General features: G+C 43.8%; 2 protein-coding genes across 4 annotated transcripts in view; one reads left to right on the plus strand and one right to left on the minus strand.

Annotated features, from left to right (window-relative positions):
• Window positions 1-7,180: 7,180 nt before the first annotated feature.
• On the minus strand, window positions 7,181-15,533 carry PXMP4 (peroxisomal membrane protein 4). 2 transcript variants are annotated; one of them, XM_083147685.1, is made up of 4 exons: window positions 15,329-15,533; window positions 12,959-13,021; window positions 10,433-10,631; window positions 7,181-9,660 (listed from the first exon to the last, which is right to left on the minus strand). In XM_083147685.1, the coding sequence occupies exons 1-4, from the start codon at window positions 15,406-15,408 to the stop codon at window positions 9,391-9,393; spliced, it is 612 nt and encodes a 203-aa protein (XP_083003811.1). In that variant the 5' UTR covers window positions 15,409-15,533; the 3' UTR covers window positions 7,181-9,390. The 2 variants fall into 2 exon arrangements, with proteins under 2 accessions (XP_083003811.1, XP_083003810.1); XM_083147684.1 differs by lacking the exon at window positions 15,329-15,533 and adding an exon at window positions 14,702-15,242.
• The window catches only part of ZNF341 (zinc finger protein 341), a 64,765-nt gene continuing 57,654 nt past the window's right edge, over window positions 15,276-22,386 (plus strand). Inside the window, exon 1 of one of the 2 annotated variants that reach the window (XM_083147682.1) lies at window positions 15,276-15,414. In XM_083147682.1, coding sequence (XP_083003808.1) covers window positions 15,384-15,414 — 31 coding nt within the window. In that variant the 5' untranslated portion in view covers window positions 15,276-15,383. The remainder of the gene's footprint in view (window positions 15,415-22,386) is intronic. The other variant, XM_083147683.1, reaches the window with a different exon arrangement.

Genomic DNA, 22,386 nt, shown 5'->3' on the forward strand with positions numbered 1-22,386 from the left:
CAGGCATTATGGCGAGCCCACTAGCGGGTGATCTGGGTAGTTGGGAGAAGGCTGTGGCGGAGGACTGCACCGAATCCTGTGGCGCCAGTCAGCTCAACAAGCGCGCAGGCAGTGTGCATGACAGATGAGCACAGATCGCGCTGACGTCATGCAACGCTTGAACGCTGGCTGTCGCGCAAGGCACACCTGGGAACGGGAACAGCCTCACTGCAACACATTAACCCCCACTGGGTCCAATCACCTGGAGCATTTGCCTGCAAAGTTGGAGGAGCGGCCACCAGCACAGGAAATCGGTACAATTGTTTTTTAGCCGGTACAGTCCGTTAAAAAACGGTACTGTACCGGGAAAATCGGTATAGTTGGAGGGTATGCATTTTTCTCTCCCGTACCCCTTGATTAGGCTTTTCATTTATGAGTAATGCCTTCTCTCAGTTTGAAATATGAGTGGCCTTATGTGTGTCCTTATATGAAGGAGTAGCGGAATTCCTGCTAATGTCTGTAGGATTAATGCCGCTCCTTCCTCCACACATGTCAGTGCAGGGCAGATGATCAATGATGTCTGAGGGCAGAATGGGTAGCTCCCAGTGGATTGATGGTTGGGCAAAAGCATGAGGTGATGCTGCAGACTGAACTGCAAGTGACACATCATGGTTCGTCTTCTTCCGCCATTACCAATATTATTTTCAAGTACCCCCAACTGGTCTGCAGAGAATCCCAGGTTGAGAACCACTACACTATGAATTAATTTTTCAGAAAAATCAATGGAGTATTTTAAAAGTGTGTTAATCAAATAAGGTTATGTTAGTGATAAACTCATCACCTGTCGGACTTGTACATTTTAACACCAAAAAATCTGATTTTCATATCTTGTTTCTATATACTGTATAGTTATAGCATGTCACCAAAAACACCAAGACAAGCAGGCTTCTAGTATAGCATAGCCGCTATTACAACTTTGATGCAAGACGCTCAGTACCACAGGAGCTGCTGGGAGTTGTAGACTACCTCTGTGATCTGTCCTTTGTAAATAGTGTGAAACATGTATTCGCTTTAAAGTACAATTCCTGACAGCCTGCAGAACTTACCGTGTGTCATTCCCAGGAATTGCTGGGAGCAATGAAATATGAGAAGAAACCCAGGACATGGAGATATCTAATAGGTTAGTTTTGTTGGCAGTAAGCAGTGTGTGGCCCCCACTGTTCAGTGCCAACACATTGACCTTATTAGACACCACACTGTGTCACTGTTGTCAGGTTTTGTATTGATAGGGTGGGAGTGCTGTGAGGTGATTATTGAAGGGGTGGGGAATGCTGTAATAGGTAGACATTTGGACCTGGTTGGATGTTGATGCTTGATACAAAGGGGCTCCCATAGCCGTGCAAGCTCCGAAGTCCTACAACTGTAGATCCCCCCAATGACTGCAACAACTATTAGAATTTCAAGTGACTGAATGCAGACTTTATTCCTGGCTCTATTTTTAGGGGGTGATTCGGTACTTATGTAGTACCCGGGCACCCAATTAACATACGTACGCTTGCGCAAGGAAATCGCATTGCATGTCCCGTTTTAGTGCCGTGCCATCCATTCGATGCGATGTGAACTCAGTAGTTTATATGGATGGAGTATGGATTGACGTTTGTCAGTTACCGTAGCTATGCTTTCAGAATCAGCTTAAGCTACGGAAATAGCGTAGTCAGTCAGAACTTGCGTAAGTGTTCCCGGTAACTGTCAGAATCATTCTGAGGTGATTAGCTGACAGTGATGGCTGCTTCAGTGAGTGCTCAGAATGTGACAGAGGTGACAGGCGTGGCAGGTGAACAACTCACCATGTCCACCTTGCCTAATTCTGAGGAGGAGGCTGTGGTGTTTTTTCAGTGGCTGCAGTTGCTGCCCATACCGCAAAATTGCGTGAACGGCCATCCAATGCGGCTGTCCATAAAGGAAAGCACGTGGAGCTGCCACATAAAGTCATGCAGGAAAAAGGTCAGTCTTCGAGCGGCCCAGTGTGCTGTACTGCGAAAGGGAACTGCACATGTCCATAAAAACAACTGTGCATTACAACAGTTTGATGAGGGAGGCATGTGCCATGGATTTGCTGTCCCAGCCGCAGAGGCAAATTGGCGGTCCTGGCATGGTGGTAGAGGTTGACGAAAGCCTCTTCGTCAAGAGAAAAAACCATGTGGGCAGGATGCTACCTCAGCAATGGGTTTTCGGCAGGATCTGCAGGGAGACAGGTGCCTGCTTTCTAACTGCAGTTGAACAGAGAGACGCCACTACGCTGAAGGCTGCAATCAATTTACATGTCGCTCCCGGATCTATAATATATTCTGATTGCTGGAGGGCATACAATACAGACCAACTACATCAGGCAGATTATGATCATGCAAGGGTGAATCATCGATATCACTTTGTTGACCCAGACTCAGAGGTCCACACCCAAAACATTGAGCGGCTGTGGGGGGCCTGCAAATGGAGTAACAAACGCCACAGAGGAACCTCCCGGCAACAGTTGGAGTCATACCTCCAAGAATTTATGTGGAGGAAGAGAGTGGGTGCTGGAAATCCCTTTGGCCGTATTCTGTACACTCTAACACTCCTGCCAAAGGTGAATTCACTGCCTTCACAGTGACTGTATTTTTTTGTTCTGTCTTCTTTCATTATTATTGTTACTTATCTTCATTACTGTTTGTATGTAATTTGATTGATTAATCATTACTAAGTAAATTTACAGTTTACTGTTAACACATGTCCTCATTACTGTGTCAGATGTATTGTATGGCTGGTGTAAATGTGTTCCTAAACACCCCCCCCCCCCACTATACACACCACCCCGAAGAGTGGCTATGGTGGCGGAACACGTCCTCCCGACCTTTTCATACCCCCACTATCCACGTCGGCGTGGAGTTGATTTTATATAGTGTGGCGAGCGCAGCGAGCCTCTGAGCCCGAAGCCTGCCAGGAAAACATGTAAAGTAATTCGCATCCGCTCGCCGCGCTTCAGGCTCGGTGAGCCCCGTGGGGGGACGCAGAGAACATGTTAAGTAATCCGCATGCGCTCGCCACACTTCGGGCTCTGTGGCTCGCCACACTATATAAGATCAGCTCCACACCAACGTGGATAGTGGGGGTATGAAAAGGTCGGGAGGATGCGTTCCACTGCGCTCGTCACGGTTCAGGGTGCCGTGGATAGTGGGGGCTCGCTGCGCTCGCCACACTTCGTGGTGGCGTGGATAGTGGAGGGGGGGGGGTGCCAAAAATTGTAGTACAGTTAATGCCATTGCACCCTAAAAAATCGCATGCAAGAGCAGTAAATAAATTACTTAGTAAGATCGCATCGCATCGCACACATCGTATGGCACTAAAACGGGTCATGCGATGCGATTTCCTTACGCAGAATAGCCCACTAAGCAAATTGCTTAGTGGGTACCCGGATACTACAGAAGTACCGGTGATTCATGTTGGTTTGCAAAAGCAAACTCCTTTTTTAGTGTACAAAACCATGTGCACTGCAGGTGGGGCTGATGTAACATGTGTAGGTATTACCAGCAGATGAGCTACAGCATGGACGGCTTTCCATAGCGTCACACCACTGGGAAAATAAGCACTGAGCATTTTTTAGCGCATCGATTTTCCCCATCACCGGTCAACATACATGTTGTCCAAAATGCCCAGTGTGTATGAACAAACCGGGTTTTCTGGGTCGACATGAGACTCGGTTCAGCGGAAACAGCTACAAGGAAAAAATCCTGGGTCTAGTCACCTGGGTTTTTTCCTGGGACAGGGGCGGGTAAAACACAGATGGCAAGCAGTGGAACTGGCTTTTGCCCGGGTTTTTGAACACTGGTAAATCCCAAAACCGTTAATTGGTCCTTGCAGGACGATGGCTGCTGATGTAAATAAGAGAAAGGCCTTGTGCAGACCTGTGAACGCTGGGGAGAGGCTGTGTTGTTGAGAGCTGAAAGGGAAAAAAGGGCTGAGGACTGGACAGACACATCAGCTACACAGGAGGCCAGAGAGAGATGAAAGAGCATGCCTGGACGGAGTTCAGTGTGCAGAGCAGGGTAGAGAGGTCCTGCATGGACAGGCACAGGCCCTAATTCTGGTTCACTTGCATAGGCAAATTCCTTCTCAAATGGCCAAAACCATGTGCACTGCAGGGGGGGGGGGCAGATGTAACTTTTGCAGAGAATTAGATTTGGGAAAGGTTTTACTTCAAAGTATGCAGAGATATTGCTGTGTAAAAATAAAGAAGCCAGTATTTTCCCTGCACAGAAACAAAATAACTTGCCCAAATCTAAAGCTCTCTGCGCATGTTACATCTGCCCCTCCTGCAGTGCACATGGTTTTGTCCATTTGAGAAGGAATTTGCCTTTGCGGGTGAACCAGAATAAGGGCCACAGTGTGCAGAGGTACTTATTCTGGTCCGTTTGCACGGGGACTGATGTTATGTGTATGCGCATACACAGCCGCATTTCTGTGCATGTGCATACACCGGGTGCTTGCGGCATTGGCAAACAGACTGTTCGCCAGGTGCATGCACCCAAGATTGTGGGTGGTGGTGGCAGATAGTCGCGCTCATGGGAATGTCCAGCGTTTCATGGGTGTTCCCATGGAAATCAGCCGGATGTCAGCTGCCCGTCCACTTCCTTCTGAATGTCCACCCAGAACTAAGGTTAACTCAATGTAACCTTAGATGTGTGCGGGCTTTCGACATCATTCGATGGTCAGCGACCATCGAATGAAGTGTTCCCCCACAGCCTGTGAATGGATGTTTATGTAAAACATCCATTTGCAGCCCCTGCGAATGTACGCAGCGTGCGAAGGGGGGCATCTGGTGGATTTGCAAAGGGTAAATTTACATCCTTGCAAATCAACCAGAATAACCCCCACAGTGTGCAGAGAGGGCCTGCCTGGACAAACACAGTGTGTAGAGGGGCATGCAGGGCTGTTTGGGCTCATTACCATATGCGTATGCCCCGCGTTTCATGGGCGTTCCCATGAAAATGTTGGGTGTACGTATGCTAATCCGACTGTGATGCACATCTGGGGGCGGACAGCTGACATAGCCGGATGCCAGCTACCCGCCCGTATCCCTGCTTTCGCATGGAGAAATGTCAGAGTGGTCTGGAGCACTCGGAGCTGTCTGACCATCGGAGAATGGGGAGGTTCCCACAGATATGGGGGGGTGGGAGTTGTTCACATAAAACATCCACTCGCAGTCTGTTCGCTTGGCGTCTTACCGCATTGGGACGTTGCGGTGATGCAGGGACAGACACAGCTGGATGCGTGGACAGTGAAGCACTATACCATATTTACCGTGCAAACCTACCTGGCTCCAGCAGGGGTTTAACAGTTCTCCAACTATGGTAGGACAGGATCCTTGGCGTCAGCAGAGATGATAGCTGGTTGCATCCCACATGGGCATCCGGCAGGTGTCCAGTGACAACGAGGATGACAGCAACCCAAAATGGCCCTGGCGGCAGCGGAGTACACCCTCTGTGGGTACCCAGCAGGGGTCCAGTGGCAGCAGGGGGTAAGAGACCCCCGGCGGGACCCAGAGGTAGTGGAGAGGACAGCCGGGCGCACCCTCCGTGGGCCCCCAGCTGGGGTTCAGCCGCTGTGGGAATGAGAGCTGCCCTGCGTCTGGGACTAGTGGCGGCGGCATTGTAGCCGCGCGTACCCGGCGGGTGGCAGAGGAGTGGGGACCAGTGGCAGCGGTGGCATTGCAGCCACATTTACCCGGCGGGTGACAGAGGAGCGGGGACCAGTGGTAGGCAGGTGCGAGTAGTTTTTTTTTTTTATCTTTTTTTTTTAAAACATTTTTATTGATTTGTCACAAATTATTCCACAAACAAGTAATAGTACAAGCTTATCACAAAATTTGAGCATTTTTTTGTTTCACAGGGAGGTGGCGTCCTATTAGTGCAGCAGGCTAGCCACTGCCCCCACCTGCTGCTGCACAGTACTTGTTACAATCTATATTCCCTACCACATGTACGCACACACAGACATTCTAGGGATAATTTGTTGGGCACCAACTAGCCTACCAGTATATTCTTGGATTGGTGGGAATCGAACCCATGACCTCAGTGCTGTGAGGCAGTAATGCTAACCATTACACCATCCGTACTGCCCCAAATAGTCCTGCATCCCACCCACCTGATCTGAATGGTTCAACCAGTTTGGTCTCTGGTATCCAAAGATTGTATATTGGAAATTAAGGCACAATTAAGGTAAGACCTACAAAATTTGTACAATTTGCTAGTTTTAGGGATGATTTTGGGGCACGGCTCTACTTGGAGTGGCACACCATGACATTTATTTAGCAATAGATTATATTATTCCACTAATATTATACTAACTAGAATTTTTCAGTTATGTAACACTTTTTAACTCCAAGATTTTGCATCTTTCTTATTAAACCACTTCTACTTTAGTTTTACACTAGTGTGCTGCCCTGGGGTGACTGACTTTCGCCAGCCTTTTTGGGGTCCCACACCCGGATTCAAACTTATTGGGGACCTACTAGATATACGAGGTCACCTAGATGCGGTTTTTGGATTAGTATTTCATGGCCAATAAATATATCAAGAACTTTGATTATTACTCAATATTAGATAGCAGAGCTTAATATTTAGTGAGTGTGCATCAGCACTTTGTATTTCTTTGTAGAACTACAAGTCTAAGCATGAAATCACCTCATAATACGCATCTGTAAATAGGTTGTGCATTTCAAGATCCTCTCGCATATATTATATATAGGTTTGGGGGTGCCATGTGTGCCAGATGCGAACCCAATAGAGGTGACCAGGTTCATATTTTGTTAGCAATAATGACTGCACAGTGCACCGCATTGTGCATGTAAATAAAAATCTCAGCAAGGTAGCACCTCTCATTACAAGTAGTTAGGGTGTGCAGTCTAGAGCAGTTTCCCTATATAGTTCTGCAAACTGCATATTAAATGCGACCTCGCGATCAGATGGTTGCACAAACATCTTAAGCAGTTTATTGGCTAATGCGCCTGCATCACTCCAGCATACACGCCTATATAATCGTTAGGACGATCAGCAGATGTCTGCTGTCCTCTTTCCCTCCTCTTTTTCGGCTATATTTTTTAGATAAATTCCTATGTTGTATTTTATGGTGTACTTTACTGTTCAAAAAAAAAAATGGACAAACATTTCGTTGTAATTAATCACTTTATTAAAAAATTATTAACTTAATGCTGCATATTTACAATTCATATTCATTATAAAACAAACTATACATATATATTTATGTAGAGCTCAGAAGTGGGTTTTTTTTAGACACAATAATTGCATTCAACATTAACTCTTTTCTATCTAAAACTTCCTTAGGGAACGTGTAGATCACCAGGTGCAGTACAAATAAATCCCCCATCAAACATTGGGTATACTGTCACTAGGTCGACATGCATTCAATCGACCACTGAAGGTCGTCACACTCAAAAAGTCAACATGGCTTTAGGTTGACAGGGTCATTAGGTTGACACAAGCATTAGGTCAACAGTCAAAAGGTCGACATCGGTTTCTTACTTTTTTTTGGAGCCGACAGGCAGTATTTCATACCCTACCATCCACTAGGCCGTGGAGGGAGAATATAATTATAATAGAAGCATGGGGGGCACATGCACTGCACCAATACGGTGTACATTTTGACTGTGTCCACATTGGGGAAAAACCCGTTGACATAATGCATGTCAACCCCATACATTGAGACCTTTGGCTTATGCTACTGCAGACATGTGTATAACAAACAGGTGCTGTTTTACTGTATCCCCAATTATTGCTCAAGGGACAGACACAAAGTACAGTATTAGTAGTATGCTGTGTCACCATTACCCCTTTCACACGGATATATTTCCTGGGTTCTTGCACATGAACATGCAATAACCCAGGAAATCGGTCAGTGTGAAAGGGTCCTCAAAGAATATCCTGGGTCCATCGTTCTGGTAGTTCAACCTGGGTCTTGATCAGGGTTGCGCCCGGAATGCTCGCGGATCCAGGGGCAGTGTAAATGGCATCAACCTGGGTCCTGTTCACTGCACTGTAAGGGTGCCGCTGGGAGTTGCTGTCATCTTCCAACATCACCCTGGCACCGCCTACCAATAACGTCACCCGTTCGGTCGTGCGGGTAATGTGAAAGAGCTTGCAAGCCGGGTACAAAATCCCGAGTGCGACCCAGCTTGCTAGTGTCAAAGGGGTATGACAGGATTCCTTGTCACATGCAGGACAGGTGAAATGACTGACCTTTGCATGTACTGCATCCACTCTGCAATAATCATTTTCTTGCATACATTTAAATAGTATTTAATATGCATATTAATGCATATTAGAATAGTCAGTGCAAATATTAATGTGTACCCAAATATATCAACATTGTCTATAATTATCTATTTCAACTTATTAATTCTATTTACTGGGAGAATGACAGACAACGTTGTGTCATTTTATTGCTGTCGATATGGACAACATGGTAGGCATGGCATAGAGATAAAAACATGCCTAGCTACCTGTATAAACTTATGTTCAATTCTATTTGGAATTAAATGTGAATTGTCTATCCACATAGACAACTCTCCTCAGGACAAAAGAACATTGGGACGTAATATTTGAAGGTTTACCTGGTTCATACAAACAATTTACATCATTAATTGGGAAAACATTACTTATTATGTATAAATTAAGGTAATTAACTTTAAGTGAAAATACTTCTAAGACAGCTTTACAGGCACAAACCAATTGACAGATTCTCAGACCAATACCATTTAATGCTTAGGATGGTAGCTAGCTTTTAGTACTTCAGTAACTAGTAGGAAATAGACAACTAGAACAGTAGTGTCACAAATATAAAGTTAAAAACAAATGAAATACTGCCATCTGGTATCATAACCCTATGTCAATGTTATTGTTAAGATGGTTAACATGGGTCCTTAACCTTTTGCAGCCCAAATTTTTTTTTGCAATTTAAACATTCTGGGTTAAATGTTTACAGTAACTGTAATTTTTTTTTTATTCTTATTTTAAAGTGGCTCACCATTGGATCTGCTACTAGCGCTATTGAGCCTGACTAGACGTTGGACTTGAAAGGGTTACATTTCCAAAATTAAGAATCTTATCAATACTGCACACATATGGTCAGAAGATTGTTATAGGTAGTCAGCTCCTAATCGCCACAATGAAACGGACTGAATCTGGCCTGATTTGGCCAAACCCATTAATCGATTCTTGGGTCAAGCTGCAGTGCTGGCCAGTGTGGTGCTACATTTAGGCATTACACTGTATAATAAAATGGTCTACCTATACAATCCCCATCATTAAAAAAAAGTACAATCATCTGTGTGTAAGGGCTGTCCAGTAGAGCGATACATTATTTTGCTACTGCAGGTTTTGATTTGTTGTAGATCAAAAAATCTGAGATGTCATGCCATATGTTGCTGTCGTCATACAAATAAGTCATTGAGGACTGCAAAGAGGGCTGCAGCGTGTGTCTGTGATATTCAAACAGCCAAAGCACAAATCCCCACACTACGGCAGAAAATAAAGGGAACACATCTTGCTTAGGCTGGGGGATGTAACCTTTTTCTACCGCCAACCGAGACAGACCGAAAAGAACTCGAGACAGCAAGTACATATTGATCTGCAAGAAAGTTTGATAGGAACAGGTTAGTAGTGTAACATTTCCAGCATTGTTCTGGACATGACTACTGGAATCAACAAAGGATAACCAAAAAATGTATAAACTTCTGGACAAACTACACTCCATACAAGAAAACTATAACAATGTAAATTACTGAAAGGCCATCATTTGTTCTATGTCAGGTTGAGTCAATGTCAAAATCAGATGAACTATTTTATCCTCTAGCAAAAGGACACTGCTTCCAATACTTACTACAGAAAAGTTCTGTATCAGCAACATTAACGCCCTATAACTGGCTATAGTCTTTGTCATGTTCTTTTTTTTTTACTGGTAGCTTTGTAGGGTTTATAACCACTCCACGTCAGACAACACTTTAGTGAAGTCCGAAGAGTGGAGGTGCATAATGATCTTTGTTGTGCCACTGTAGTGGTAGTGTGCATAACCCTGATGCCATTACTATTAGATCACTAGAAATTAAGCGTTTTGAGTACTCAGCTACTGCACATATCATGCCATTTATGGAATACATTTCAATAAATTGAATATTTCACTTAGTGGTTTCACAAGTGTGTTCCAAAGGGTCTACAGCATGGGTCTTCAACCTGCGGCCCTCCAGATGTTGTGAAACTACATGTTCCAACATGCATTGCCACATTTTTTCCAATAAGAGCATGCCAAAAAACCTCAGGGCATGCTGGGACATGTAGTTCCACAACATCTGGAGGGCCACAGGTTGAAGACCTGTGGTCTACAGGATAACGAATAGTCTTACCTGGCTATTGATGTTATTATTCTCTCCGAAAACCAGCCATCCTCCCACACAAGCTGCCAGGAAGGAGTGAAACTGCCATTTGCTTCCATGTATCTTTTCTTGCGCTGCCAAGAGACTCTTATACGTGAAGACAAAATAAGCCAGATTTCGTGAATGGGTGAACGTTGCTTCGAGGATGGCTTTTAACTTGTCTTTTAAGCTAAGGAAACAACACAGACGGCTCACATTAGCTATATAAATCAATAATATGATAATTATGTACTATGTAATCCACAGCTGAAATGAATCCAGCACCTTCCCACACAACATACAATCATTCTTTCATTCAAGTTTTCAAAGCTTATGACATACAATTATTTAAAATGAAAATAAAATAAGCTAAAAATAAACTAAAAAAGCCTCCATACTGTAATAAATATATTTGCCTTTTCTATATAGAATTTCAAGAAAAAAAAGCAGGAGAATGTAATATTTTGCCCTTCAGTTACTTAAACTTTGTGCTTCAAAACAAATACGGTCAAACCTGGTTAAGTGGGATCTCAAGGGGCAGCACGATCAGTCTCACGGACGTCTCTTACACTGGGCGATAAAATGAGCACTAGTACTCATTTTAGTCCTTCTGAGCGACATCGCTCATTTTAACGACCACTGATGTATCCCGCAGCTATGACTGGGATCGTATGCAATCTAGCAGCCACGGAGCCTGTCAGCTCCCCAGCCCACAGTTGAGGTATCGGATTTTCAGCACAAAAAAAGAAAAGGACGCCTAAAATTAAAAGAATAGCATGGGACCGGGCAGTTTACTCGTGCCAGGCATCTTGCATTGCGTCGTGTTTTGAGGCTAAATCCATGAGAACCCAAATAATCATGTATATGTAATCCCTCTCCAGTTAATTCCCTGCAGATGAGGATAAAGAGGAGAGCAGGATACTCTTGCAAGCATACATTTCCAGATTTTTTATTTAAAACCAAAATCTTTGTTTTCCAAATTATTTGCTGGAGGAGTTTGCAAACCACTTGGTGAAGCATCTGGACAAGTTGGAAGCAGGCAAGTCTTCTACAAGCTGGATGAAGATTTCTAACGCAAGATGGATCAGTGACTGATAAAATGAATCCCACCCATCCGGTTCTTAATTTGTGGGAACAGGAATAAGTCTGGACTGTATGGCAGATGACCGGTCAGTGTCTACTCTACCTACGCACTGCACATCCAGAAATTTAAGGCACATCCCTTATACCTGCGTAGGCAGGACTTTCATCTGTACAGGTGAAGTCAGTTAGGTGGAGCTGCACTGCTCTAGTTCTCAGCCAGCCTTGCACTGCCAGAGTAATTAGGCAATAGTATTTTATATAAAAAAAAATGATCTGCCACATACAGTAAGCATGCATTTATTTTGGGAAACATAATGGAGTGTCCAGCTATTTGAGGATGTGCAGAGGATCTCAAATCACCTACTGTATAAACGACTATTTAGTCCCAACATTGGAGTAAAAATCGATGAAACATTTAGACATCAAAAGTCTATCCAGATAAATAAAACCAAGGTGTACTATCATATATATTTTAGAATACATTTTTTAAGTTTTTACTTACTTTTACACCAGAATTTTTTTTAGGCTTTTTAACAGTACAAATTAGTTCTCAGAACTAGGGTGGCCAATCCCGAGATGAGATTGGCAGGATCCCAGGATATGGCCCTAAAATTGCCAGGATTTAAAATCCTGGGATTGGAAACTCCAATCCCCGAATTCTAGGATCAGCCTGCACAATCTAATGATGCTCAGATTGCTGCTCCTGCCCCAGGCTGTGCCGGTCGCCTCCCACCTGATGGGTCCTGCTACCAGCCCCATGAAAGTAACACTGCAGGGCAGCCTAGTATCTCCATATTAAACTAATGCGCAGATACTAGTGTGGCTCAATTCCGGTATCCTGGGATTGAGCATTTTTCAATCCCAAGATTGAAAAAAATTCTCCTAGGATTAGCCACCCGACTTCTGAACATAAATAAGCAAACAATTGGGGACCAGCAGTAATGGTGCTGAGTAGGAGAACTCTAAGGGGTAACTTTATATAGGTGAGGGTTTTTAGAATTGACATGTTATCCCTAGCAACCAGATTCTGGATATTTTTCTCTAGAATAGAGGTGGGCACTGAGCAGCCCGTCATCGGTTGATGAACTACACATCCCAGCATGCTTTGGCTTAATTTTGTTATTTGGCAATGCTACAACTAGTACAAGGCATGCTGGAATGTGTAGTTCAACAACAGCTGGAGGGCCGCTTATTGCCCACCACTACTCTAGAAGGTGCTACATACATAGTAACTAGAATATGATTGATCTCACACTTCTAAAAGCTCTCACCTTAGTAAATTTACCCATAAATATTTGACTAAACTTTGAAGAGGAAACAAGCGCTTTGTGAACGGTCTTTCTAGTCATACTGCCCATTATAGTGGTTCATTCATCCCGTGTCACAAATACAGAAGTCACAGCTTTCCACATTAGAGGTCATAGAATACATTACCCTCCACTCTTAAAGAGGAATGTCATCACCAGTGCATGTGGGGCTCGGATCTTAGCTCCATATCTTTAAGTAGAAGAAAGAGAACAGAAAATCATTACTTCAGTGAAACCACTGGCAGCAATCAAACCTGCAAGATGTTTTATTCCCCAAGCTGCTGCAGCTTGTCTAATCATTTCATCATCAACCTTTCACCAGTACAAGGTTTGGGACTCTACTGGAGATTTATTTCCATAATTTCAGTTTGCCCTTTAGGGAGTATGCAGCTTCAGATTACCTTAAACTATCATTTTCTTCATGCAATTTGTTCAGAGATTTTTTTTACTAAATAGTATGTACAGGTTGGTCCCTTATCCAAATAATTCCAAAAACCAAACCTTTCACAAAGTGAAAACTTTCTTTTTTTTTTGTTAAAAGCACTACTGAGGATATGATATATTAACTGGCACAAAATAAGTGAAAGAAAATGTTTGCTTGGCATTCAAAGTCAGCGCCTGAGATAGTACACAAACTTTGTTTCATGTTTTATGGATAAATAAAATATATTTGTTTGTATTTCATGTGTTTGATGTTGTTATACAACATAAATGCAAGATAACTCAAGATACATCATTGAAATATAAAAATACTCTGAAATACGGAATAATCAGTTCTTCTGGTCCCATTCATTTTGGATAAATGAATCAAGTGTTAAGATTTTGAATAAATAGTGTGAGTGTGTCTGTTGTGTATTCTTATTAGTTACCTATTAATCCACCTCCGTGCTGAGATCTTAAGAGTTGTACAAAATGAAGTTAGGGGCTGTGCTTAAAGTGGTCATGAAGAGGTAGGGGAACTCAGGGGCAGATTTATTAAGCCCGGTGAAGTGATAACGTGGCTGGTTTTTATCACCGGCCAATCTGTGAAGTTACAGGCTTGTTTGAAAAATGACAGGTAGGAGCTGATTGGCCGGTGATAAAAAAAATAGACACTTTATCACTTCACCAAGCTTAATAAATCTACCCCACATTTCTTTATTTTCTTATATAGTGCAGCAGATTCCGTTGCACTTTACAATAGTATGCCACCTAATTACCTTCCCCCATTAGGCAGAGACAGGGCCAGTGGTAGGGTTTTTGGCATCCCCCTGCAAACTAGAATGCTTTTCTGTGAGAATTACTGTGCAGGGCCAATGTGGAGGTTAAAATGTTCCACCTCACCATTAGAGGTGGTTGAACTCAGTTCCACCCCATTTCCCCTCACTTTAACCCCCGGTTAGGGGATATGTAGCCAGAGAGAGATAATATTAATTGTATTCTGAAGCATATGGGGTAAACCAGCGGAGATTTGCAGAGTGCGGCCAAGTGCCAAATTCATTGTGTTCCTCTAGAAATCCCAATACTATGCCACATCCTCTGCAAAACTCAACACTGGTTCCCCATAGGGATTGTCCTTGGAAGCTGGTGGTTGGCAAACATCAATGTTGCCTTCTTAATGTACATAGGTTACCGACAGAAGCGCACACAGAAAATGGTGTGATGGCCATGGACAGTGCTTGCTTGTGCAAAGTTACTGGCTGACATTCCTAGCTCCAGTCACTTGTGATTTGCACACGTGCACTTTAGCACGGCCTGAGTCTGGACGGAGGAGATGGCCGCGGGCACTGCCTGACAGCACGGAACTGCTGGGTGTGTAATAACTGCCTCAATCCCAGCAAAGCCGCCTTCAATCCCAGCAAAGCCCCACAGCGACCGGATCCGCGCTCACACTGCTCCGTTGCGGAATCCTTTGATAACGGCGAGGGCCGCGCGGTACCGCTTCCTCCTCAGCAGCTCGTTCACAGCGCGCAGCAAAGATCGGGGTATCGCAGCCGCCGCCATCCTGCTGCTTGGACACTACACTGTCAGTCACTGCTGCTTCCTGACACTTCCGCATGTCTGCGCCGCGCACAGGTGCCAGCCCGCGGTGCAACGTCCATAAGTGGCTCGGCGGGAACAGAGCTGCACGCACGCAGCTCCGGAGAAATGTTAATAGGGAACGTAAGATTTATGTACGGTCCGCTGTATTGTTAATAGGTGCTCGTCATCTTGCTTTGATGCAATAATAAAAAATCTCACTCATAATAATCAGCATGATGTATGTATTAGCACACAACGTCCCTAATAATATCACACCAACGTGTAACATATGTGCAGCGTCAATACAATGGAAATCACCACTATGTTCTAAACATTTTCGTGTTTGTATATAGGTGTCACCGGACTATATAACATTCATGTCATTTTAGGATACGATAGATACTGTAACAAAACAGGCAAGCATTTCTCCATGTATAATCTATATAGGCTGCTGCACCTGTCGCCCCCTGCCGGCCATTCCCCGCTGTACACTCACACTGCTGCACATTTCCCATAATGCTGCTCATAGGACATCTGCTGCAGTCTGCAAGATGGCGCAAGCAATATTTGAGGCATTTGAAGGTAAAATCATAAAATGAATGGATGGCAGGATATATGTATATATAGGGGTGTGCGAGGCGGGGGGCGCACCCCATGTCAGCAGCAGGGAGATGGGTAGAGGCTGTGCCTGTGTGAGGTCTAGCAGAGGGGGGGAAGGCTTCCGGGAAAAGCTGCTCTTGGCATTGTGGGGGAGGAGGGTGGGAGACTAAAGAGATGGAACAGCAGAAGCAGCATCACATCCTAGTTCTGTATACATCGACTTAGTGGCCCATCCTGATCCTGCTGCTGGTGGGTGCTAGGTCACGGTGCGCTGTTCTGCATGTACTGTAAGCGCACCCTGAGATGAAGTCAGCTACGCCTACAGATAAAAACACAAACATGAATAAAGTGCACGACATTAACTATAGCAACGTGATGAGCTGCCATGGTCAGAGATTGTCCGGCTGTTATATATGGTATAATACATTTTATTTTATTGTATATGCAACGAGGCTGAAGTTAGCTTCTTATTCGGCCAGCTTCTTATTCACTTCTTATTCAAGCTCCAGCTTCTTATTCACTTCTTATTCAAAGTCCAGCTTCTTATTCAGGAAAATCAGTCTTGCAAGGGTTAATGAGTATTGGGACACAAATTTGACACCTGATATCATCAGAGGGGTGTCACTTACATGTGACCCAAGTGTATTTTGCCTGGCACAACATTAATTTGGGCATGAAATATGCTGGCAAAATATGCACATGCACAATATTTGATGATTTGAATAAGTAGCTGTAGTTTTACAAGGGTTAACCAGTCTTGGGCCACAAATTTGACACCTGAAATCAACAGAGGGGTGTCATTTACATATGACCCAAGTGTATTTTGCCCGGCCCAACGCTGCTTTGGGCATGAAATACATGGGCAAAGTGGGCACATGGACCATTTTATCATATTGAAAAGGCTGCAGTTTTGCAAGGGTTAACGAGTCTTGGGCCACAAATTTGACACCTGAAATCAAAAGACGGGTGTCACTAGCATATGATCCAAGTGAATTTTGCCTGGCCCAACGCTGGTTTGGCCATCAAAAATGCAGGCAAAGTGGGCACATTCACCATTTTATCATGTATCATTTTGAATAAGTAGCTGTAGTTTTACAAGGGTTAACCAGTCTTGGGCCACAAATTTGACACCTGAAATCAACAGAGGGGTGTCATTTACATATGACCCAAGTGTATTTTGCCCGGCCCAACGCAGGTTTGGGCATGAAATACATGGGCAAAGTGGGCACATGGACCATTTTATCATATTGAAAAGGCTGCAGTTTTGCAATGGTTAAAAAGTCTTGGGCCACAAAATTTACACCGCAAATCAACAGAAGGTTGTCACTTACATATGGCCCAAGTGTATTTGACCTGGCCCAACGCTGATATGGGCATGAAATACACGGGCAAAATAGGCACATGGACATCATAATGTCTCATTTTGAATAAGTAGATGTCGTTTTGCAAGGGTTAACGAGTCTTGGGCCACAAATTTGACACCTGAAATCAAAAGACGGGTGTCACTAGCATATGATCCAAGTGAATTTTGCCTGGCCCAACGCTGGTTTGGCCATCAAAAATGCGGGCAAAGTGGGCACATTCACCATTTTATCATGTATCATTTTGAATAAGTAGCTGTAGTTTTACAAGGGTTAACCAGTCTTGGGCCACAAATTTGACACCTGAAATCAACAGAGGGGTGTCATTTACATATGACCCAAGTGTATTTGGCCCGGCCCAACGCAGGTTTGGGCATGAAATACATGGGCAAAGTGGGCACATGGACCATTTTATCATATTGAAAAGGCTGCAGTTTTGCAATGGTTAAAAAGTCTTGGGCCACAAAATTTACACCGCAAATCAACAGAGGGGTGTCTCTTACAGATGACCCAAGTGTATTTGGCCTGGCCCAACGCTGATATGGGCATGAAATACACGGGCAAAATAGGCACATGGACATCATAATGTCTCATTTTGAATAAGTACATGTCGTTTTGCAAGGGTTAACGAGTCTTGGGCCACAAATTTGACACCTGAAATCAACAGACGGGTTACACTAGCATATGATCCAAGTGAATTTTGCCTGGCCCAACGCTGGTTTGGCCATCAAAAATGCGGGCAAAGTGGGCACATTCACCATTTTATCATGTATCATTTTGAATAAGTAGCTGTAGTTTTACAAGGGTTAACCAGTCTTGGGCCACAAATTTGACACCTGAAATCAACAGAGGGGTGTCATTTACATATGACCCAAGTGTATTTGGCCCGGCCCAACGCAGGTTTGGGCATGAAATACATGGGCAAAGTGGGCACATGGACCATTTTATCATATTGAAAAGGCTGCAGTTTTGCAATGGTTAAAAAGTCTTGGGCCACAAAATTTACACCGCAAATCAACAGAGGGGTGTCTCTTACAGATGACCCAAGTGTATTTGGCCTGGCCCAACGCTGATATGGGCATGAAATACACGGGCAAAATAGGCACATGGACATCATAATGTCTCATTTTGAATAAGTACATGTCGTTTTGCAAGGGTTAACGAGTCTTGGGCCACAAATTTGACACCTGAAATCAAAAGACGGGTGTCACTAGCATATGATCCAAGTGAATTTTGCCTGGCCCAACGCTGGTTTGGCCATCAAAAATGCAGGCAAAGTGGGCACATTCACCATTTTATCATGTATCATTTTGAATAAGTAGCTGTAGTTTTACAAGGGTTAACCAGTCTTGGGCCACAAATTTGACACCTGAAATCAACGCCCAAATCAGCGTTGGACCAGGCCAAATACACTTGGGTCATCTGTAAGGGACACCCCTCTGTTGATTTGAGGTGTAAATTTTGTGGCCCAAGACTTTTTAACCATTGCAAAACTGCAGCCTTTTCAATTATGATAAAATGGTCCATGTGCCCAATTTGCTCAGGTATTTCATGCCCAAACCAGCGTTGGGCCAGGCAAAATACACTTGGGTCACATGGAAATGACACCCCTCTGTTGATTCAAGGTGTCAAATTTGTGGCCCAAGACGAGTTAACCCTTGTAAAACTGCAGCTACTTATTCAAAATGATACAGGATAAAATGGTGAATGTGCCAACTTTGCCCACATTTTTCATGGCCAAACCAGCGTTGGGCCAGGCAAAATATACTTGGACCATATGCTAGTGACACCCTTCTGTTGACTTCAGGTGTCAAATTTGTGGCCCAAGACTTGTTAACCCTTGCAAAACTACAGCTACTTATTCAAAATGAGACATTATTATATCTATGTGCCCATTTTGCCCGTGTATTTTATGCCCAAATCAGCGTTGGACCAGGCCAAATACACTTGGGTCATCTGTAAGGGACACCCCTCTGTTGATTTGAGGTGTAAATTTTGTGGCCCAAGACTTTTTAACCATTGCAAAACTGCAGCCTTTTCGATATGATAAAATGGTCCATGTGCCCAATTTGCTCAGGTATTTCATGCCAAAACCAGCGTTGGGCCAGGCAAAATACACTTGGGTCACATGGAAATGACACCCCTCTGTTGATTCAAGGTGTCAAGTTTGTGGCCCAAGACGAGTTAACCCTTGTAAAACTGCAGCTACTTATTCAAAATGATACAGGATAAAATGGTGAATGTGCCAACTTTGCCCACATTTTTCATGGCCAAACCAGCGTTGGGCCAGGCAAAATATACTTGGACCATATGCTAGTGACACCCGTCTTTTGATTTCAGGTGTCAAATTTGTGGCCCAAGACTCGTTAACCCTTGCAAAACGACATCTACTTATTCAAAATGAGACATTATGATGTCCATGTGCCTATTTTGCCCGTGTATTTCATGCCCATATCAGCGTTGGGCCAGGCCAAATACACTTGGGCCATATGTAAGCGACACCCCTCTGTTGATTTGCAGTGTAAATTTTGTGGCCCAAGACTTTTTAACCATTGCAAAACTGCAGCCTTTTCAATATGATAAAATGGTCCATGTGCCCACTTTGCCCATGTATTTCATGCCCAAACCTGCGTTGGGCCGGGCCAAATACACTTGGGTCATATGTAAATGACACCCCTCTGTTGATTTCAGGTGTCAAATTTGTGGCCCAAGACTGGTTAACCCTTGTAAAACTACAGCTACTTATTCAAAATGATACATGATAAAATGGTGAATGTGCCAACTTTGCCCGCATTTTTGATGGCCAAACCAGCGTTGGGCCAGGCAAAATACACTTGGACCATATGCTAGTGTCACCCTTCTGTCGACGTCAGGTGTCAAATTTGTGGCCCAAGACTTGTTAACCCTTGCAAAACTACAGCTACTTATTCAAAATGAGACATTATCATGTCTATGTGCCCATTTTGCCCGTGTATTTCATGCCCAAATCAGCATTGGGCCAGGCCAAATACACTTGGATCATCTGTAAGAGACACCCCTTTGTTGATTTCAGGTGTAAATTTTTTGGCCCAAGACTTGTTAACCCTTGCAACACCGTAGTTAATTCAAAATGATAAAATGGTCCATGTACCCACTTTGCCCATGTATTTCATGCCCAAACCAGCGTTGGGCCAGGCAAAATACACTTGAGTCACATGGAAATGACACCCCTCTGTTGATTCCAGGTGTCAAATTTGTGGCCCAAGACGAGTAAACCCTTGTAAAACTACAGCTACTTATTCAAAATGATACAGGATAAAATGGTTAATGTGCCAACTTTGCCCACATTTTTCATGGCCAAACCAGCGTTGGGCCAGGCAAAATACACTTGGACCATATGCTAGTGTCACCCTTCTGTTGACTTCAGGTGTCAAATTTGTGGCCCAAGACTTGTTAACCCTTGCAAAACTACAGCTACTTATTCAAAATGAGACATTATCATATATATGTGCCCATTTTGCCGGTGTATTTTATGCCCAAATCAGCGTTGGGCCAGGCCAAATACACTTGGGTCATCTGTAAGGGACACCCCTCTGTTGATTTGAGGTGTAAATTTTGTGGCCCAAGACTTTTTAACCATTGCAAAACTGCAGCCTTTTCGATATGATAAAATGGTCCATGTGCCCACTTTGCCCATGTATTTCATGCCCAAAGCAGCGTTGGGCCAGGCAAAATACACTTGGGTCACATGGAAATGACACCCCTCTGTTGATTCAAGGTGTCAAATTTGTGGCCCAAGACGAGTTAACCCTTGTAAAACTGCAGCTACTTATTCAAAATGATAAAGGATAAAATGGTGAATGTGCAAACTTTGCCCACATTTTTCATGGCCAAACCAGCGTTGGGCCAGGCAAAATATACTTGGACCATATGCTAGTGTCACCCTTCTGTTGACTTCAGGTGTCAAACTTGTGGCCCAAGACTTGTTAACCCTTGCAAAACTGCAGCTACTTATTCAAAATGAGACATTATCATGTCTATGTACCCATTTTGCCCATGTATTTCATGCCCAAATCAGCATTGGGCCAGGCCAAATACACTTGGGTCATCTGTAAGAGACACTCCTCTGTTGATTTCAGGTGTAAATTTTGTGGCCCAAGACTTATTAACCCTTGCAAAACCGTAGTTAATTCAAAATGAAAAAATGGTCCATGTGCCCACTTTGCCCATGTATTTCATGCCCAAACCAGCGTTGGGCCAGGCCAAATACACTTGGGTCATCTGTAAGAGACACCCCTCTGTTGATTTGCGGTGTAAATTTAACCATTGCAAAACTGCAGCCTTTTCAATATGATAAAATGGTCCATGTGCCCATTTTGCCCATGTATTTCATGCCCAAACCTGCGTTGGGCCGGGCAAAATACACTTGGGTCATATGTAAATGACACCCCTCTGTTGATTTCAGGTGTCAAATTTGTGGCCCAAGACTGGTTAACCCTTGTAAAACTACAGCTACTTATTCAAAATGATACATGATAAAATGGTGAATGTGCCCACTTTGCCCGCATTTTTGATGGCCAAACCAGCGTTGGGCCAGGCAAAATTCACTTGGATCATATGCTAGTGTAACCCGTCTGTTGATTTCAGGTGTCAAATTTGTGGCCCAAGACTCGTTAACCCTTGCAAAACGACATCTACTTATTCAAAATGAGACATTTTGATGTCCATGTGCCTATTTTGCCCGTGTATTTCATGCCCATATCAGCGTTGGGCCAGGCCAAATACACTTGGGCCATATGTAAGCGACAACCCTCTGTTGATTTGCGGTGTAAATTTTGTGGCCCAAGACTTTTTAACCATTGCAAAACTGCAGCCTTTTCAATATGATAAAATGGTCCATGTGCCCACTTTGCCCATGTATTTCATGCCCAAACCTGCGTTGGGCCGGGCAAAATACACTTGGGTCATATGTTAATGACACCCCTCTGTTGATTTCAGGTGTCAAATTTGTGGCCCAAGACTGGTTAACCCTTGTAAAACTACAGCTACTTATTCAAAATGATACATGATAAAATGGTGAATGTGCCCACTTTGCCTGCATTTTTGATGGCCAAACCAGCGTTGGGCCAGGCAAAATTCACTTGGGTCATATGCTAGTGACACCCGTATGTTGATTTAAAGTGTCAAATTTGTGGCCCAAGACTCGTTAACCCTTTCAAAACTACAGCTACTGATTCAAAATGAGACATTATGATGTCTATTTGCCCATTTTGCCCATGTATTTCATGCCCATATCAGCATTGGGCCAGGCAAAATACACTTGGGCCATATGTAAGAGACACCCCTCTGTTGATTTGAGGTGTAAATTTTGTGGCCCAAGACTTTTTAACCATTGCAAAACTGCAGCCTTTTCGATATGATAAAATGGTCCATGTGCCCACTTTGCCCATGTATTTCATGCCCAAACCTGCGTTGGGCCGGGCAAAATACACTTGGGTCATATGTTAATGACACCCCTTTGTTGATTTCAGGTGTCAAATTTGTGGCCCAAGACTGGTTAACCCTTGTAAAACTACAGCTACTTATTCAAAATGATACATGATAAAATGGTGAA

Source organism: Crinia signifera, chromosome 6 (genome assembly GCF_055691185.1).
Source record: "Crinia signifera chromosome 6, ASM5569118v1, whole genome shotgun sequence".
NCBI lineage: Eukaryota > Metazoa > Chordata > Amphibia > Anura > Myobatrachidae > Crinia > Crinia signifera.